Below are 3,649 nucleotides of genomic sequence, written 5' to 3' on the forward strand. Positions count from 1 at the left end.
TAACTAACCACAGTTAGTTACTATGCCCGGGCAGCGCCGGGCTCTTCAGCTAGTACTGTATATAAGAGGCTATATGTGGGCTCATACTATATATAGGAGGCTATTTGGGGGCTCATACTGTATATAGGAGGCTATGTGCAGGCTCATACTGTATATAAGAGGCAATATAGGGGCTCATATTGTATATATGGATCTATTTGGGGCTTATTCTGTATATAGGGAGTTATATGAGCGCTCATACTGTATATAAGTAGCTAAATATTGGCTCATACTGTATACAGGGAGCTGTGTGGGGCTTATACTGTATCTAGCAAGATATGTGCGGGCTCATATTTTATAGAGGAGGTTGCATGGGGGCTCATACTGTATTTAGGGAGCTATGTGGGGCTTATACTGTATATATGGAGTGCTCATACTGTGTCTAGGTAACATACCCTTAAAAGCCTCTGCTAATTTGGCACTTGCTGAGGGGTATTTAGTGTTGACTTACTCTTTAAGGAACTGTGCCCCAAAGTCAGAAAGTTACCATACTGAAAGGCAGTGGTAGTTTGTTAATGGGTACCAGACAGATCTGTAGGTGAGCCATGTGTTGTCATGCACAGATAATTCTCCAGAATTTCTTTTGTTCAAGCTTTGAACCATGAATAATAGAGTATGGTAGATGCCTACAGTACACAGGGGACTTCTTTCAAAGTTGCCCCGTAGCTACATTAGATATAGCATTTGTCTTCAACTTATTTTGGTTTAGAAATTCATTTGCATGTTTGATCTTTGTATTTGCATTAATTGAAACATAAAAGCTTCAATATAAAGCAGTTTTGACCACTGGTGTGAACATGTAGTCAGCGCACACTTTATGAAGTTATGTGGAAGGCATAATATTGTGTACAGATTTGATGACTGTTACATTAATGACTGTATTACTGATTAGGCCTCTTTCACACTTCCGTTTTTTACAATCAGTCACAATCCGCCAGGTTTTGAAAAAAAACGGATCCTCAATTTTTTTCGAGGATCCGTTTTTTTCCCATTGACTTGCATTAATGGCGGATTGTGATGGATTGCTGTCCATTGCATCCGTTTTTTTGTGAGGATCCGCCAAAAGTTGCTGTCTGTCACCATCCTCAAAGATTTCAAAACGGAGCTTGTAACGTTTTTTTTCTCTGGCGGATCCTCCAGACACTCATTTAACCCGAAATTCTTTCTGGGTGCCGGACAAAATTAAAAAAAAAAATTCTCTCTCTCTCTCTCTCTCTCTCTCTCCCCGGCCAGCGATTCCTTTAAATTTCTTCATTTTCAGGATCCGTCTGAAAACGGATCCTGCCCCATCCGTTCACATCAGTTGAGAACGGATCCGCTTGTCCGCCTTTTTGGCGGATTATAACTGATGCAAAAAACTGAAGTGTGAAAGAGGCCTTATGCGTTCTTAACTTGTTATTCACGCAATGTTTTTGAATACTTATTTCTACTTGTTAGTTGTTAACAACCAAATTAACTTCTGAGAAACCTGATCTGTTGAAGCTACATTGAGCTTACTAGTGATTAGAGGTAAATGAAGACATGATGAGACATTCCTATAAAGCTATAAGAAGTGACAGTGGCAGCTGCTCTGGTGTGTCCATGTACTTCTCAGCTCAGCAGTTCCCAGAACAAGAGTTTCAGCACATTCACTGTTTAAGAAAACAACGCTGGCCTGTACAGAGATGCAAGACGAGCCAAAGTCCTTCAATTCTCAAGTTCACTAAACTTTTATGAGGACTGAGCTAGCATCTCTTCACCTAAATCAACTATTTCCAGTTTCAATGGTTCTTCTTGAATCTGTGGAAAAATTGATCTCTATGCCAACTAAGAAGCCATGGGAGGTATCTTTTCACATCAATGTTTCAAGAAGAAAGAAACAAAAGGTAGAAGATCAACAGAAAAAACATCATCAGTCAATATATTATCAGAATCTGATACATCAGACAAAAATGCCTCTGTAATATTCAACTATGTCTTAAAGAATGCTGTGGAAATCCCTAGCTTTATTTGGCACATGAAGTCAATAGAAAAGCTCAATCTGTCAGAACCATCTTTCTAAGGTTCCATCGGCATTGGCCAAACTTGAACAAATTGTGGTGCTGAATTTGTGCGGGAATCGCATTGTCAACCTTCCCAGGGAGATAGGTCTATTGAGAAATCTCAAAGTTCTTTTTGTCAACATGAACTACTTATGTGAAATGCCTGAAGAAGTGGGGCAATGCCAAAAGTTGGAAGTTCTCAGCTTGTCACACAATTTTATATCACAACTTCCTTCGACCTACGGTGAATTGTCTAAACTAAGGAAGCTAAATGTAAGTAACAACTGGATAGTTAACATTCCTGCATGTGTCTTCCAGATCAAGACATTGGATTTTTTGCATCTGGGATCAAATAAGATTGAAAGCATCTCAGATAGCATTAAATATCTGCAATGCTTGAGAATATTGATTATTGATGATAACAACATTGCAGTTTTGCCTCGAGCAGTTTGTTTATTGACCTCGTTGGAGCTGTTAAATGTGGATTACAATAAAATACAAGCACTTCCCAGTGAGCTATTCTTATTGAGAAATCTAAGAAGAATTGCCTGGAACCCACTGGACAAAGGACTTCATGTAATAAACAATCCATTAGTTAAGCCATTGTCAGATTATGTGGATGGGGGACTTGATATTCTTTTTAGTTACCTTAAAGACATTAAGAAGTGAAACTAATGCTAACACATTTGGAAGTAAGAAACTTTATGTGCAATGTAAGTAGTATGTCGCTTACCAATTTTTATAAATTTATTATAAATTATATATATATATATATAGATGTTTGATTCATGTTTACAGAACATCTAAACTTTATTAGTGAGCCTATGTATTTACCCATGTTAAAACATTTCTATTTTAGAGTAATATGTGGTGCTTTCTTTTACAATATTTTATAAACTATAACCTCATGTTAGACTCTTGTAGCTTGTGTGTCGTGTAGTTTGTGGAACTTACACATTTGCAACATATCCGTTGTAATGTATCATGGAACATAAAGAATAAGCTAAAAAATGCTCTAGGGCCATCTGCTGGAGAAATGTATTATTGTGGTTACAACACAAGTATACTGTCTTAAAAAGTATTTACAATTTTGATTTATTTTATATATATTTTAGGCACTTCAAGCGCCTGAGAAATGATGAGAGTCTGGGTTCTGAGACCTCCACCGATCACTTAAAACATGCCCGGCTCCATGTTTTTGCGGGCCCCGGGCGAAAGTCTCAATGGTATCATTTAACATGTACCACAATACATGATGCACAGATACTGCAGAGAAATATTTTGCAATAGCTCAGACAGTATATTTCTCAATACAGTGTTATGGGCACCACATAGTGCCTCATACAAAATAATGAGCCCCATATAGTATTTTGCTCCATACAGTATTATGGGCACCACATAGTGCGCCATACAAAATAATGAACCCCATCTATAGATCCATACAGTAATACGGGCACCTCATAGTGCTCCATACAAAATAATGAACCCCATCTATAGATCCATACAGTAATACGGGCACCTCATAGTGCTCCGTACAGTATAATGAGCCCTATATATTGCTCCATACAGTATAGTGGGCCCCATATATT

General features: G+C 38.0%; 1 protein-coding gene across 1 annotated transcript; it reads left to right on the plus strand.

The window, feature by feature from the left end:
- Window positions 1-1,855: 1,855 nt before the first annotated feature.
- On the plus strand, window positions 1,856-2,729 carry LRRC30 (leucine rich repeat containing 30). Its single transcript, XM_073550810.1, is given in 2 exon segments — window positions 1,856-2,064; window positions 2,066-2,729. Coding segments are annotated over 2 exon segments (873 nt in total).
- The last annotated feature ends 920 nt before the right edge of the window (window positions 2,730-3,649 follow it).

Source organism: Dendrobates tinctorius, unplaced genomic scaffold (genome assembly GCF_039654945.1).
Source record: "Dendrobates tinctorius isolate UK_male_01 unplaced genomic scaffold, ASM3965494v1 ptg000171l, whole genome shotgun sequence".
Classification (NCBI taxonomy): Eukaryota; Metazoa; Chordata; class Amphibia; order Anura; family Dendrobatidae; genus Dendrobates; species Dendrobates tinctorius.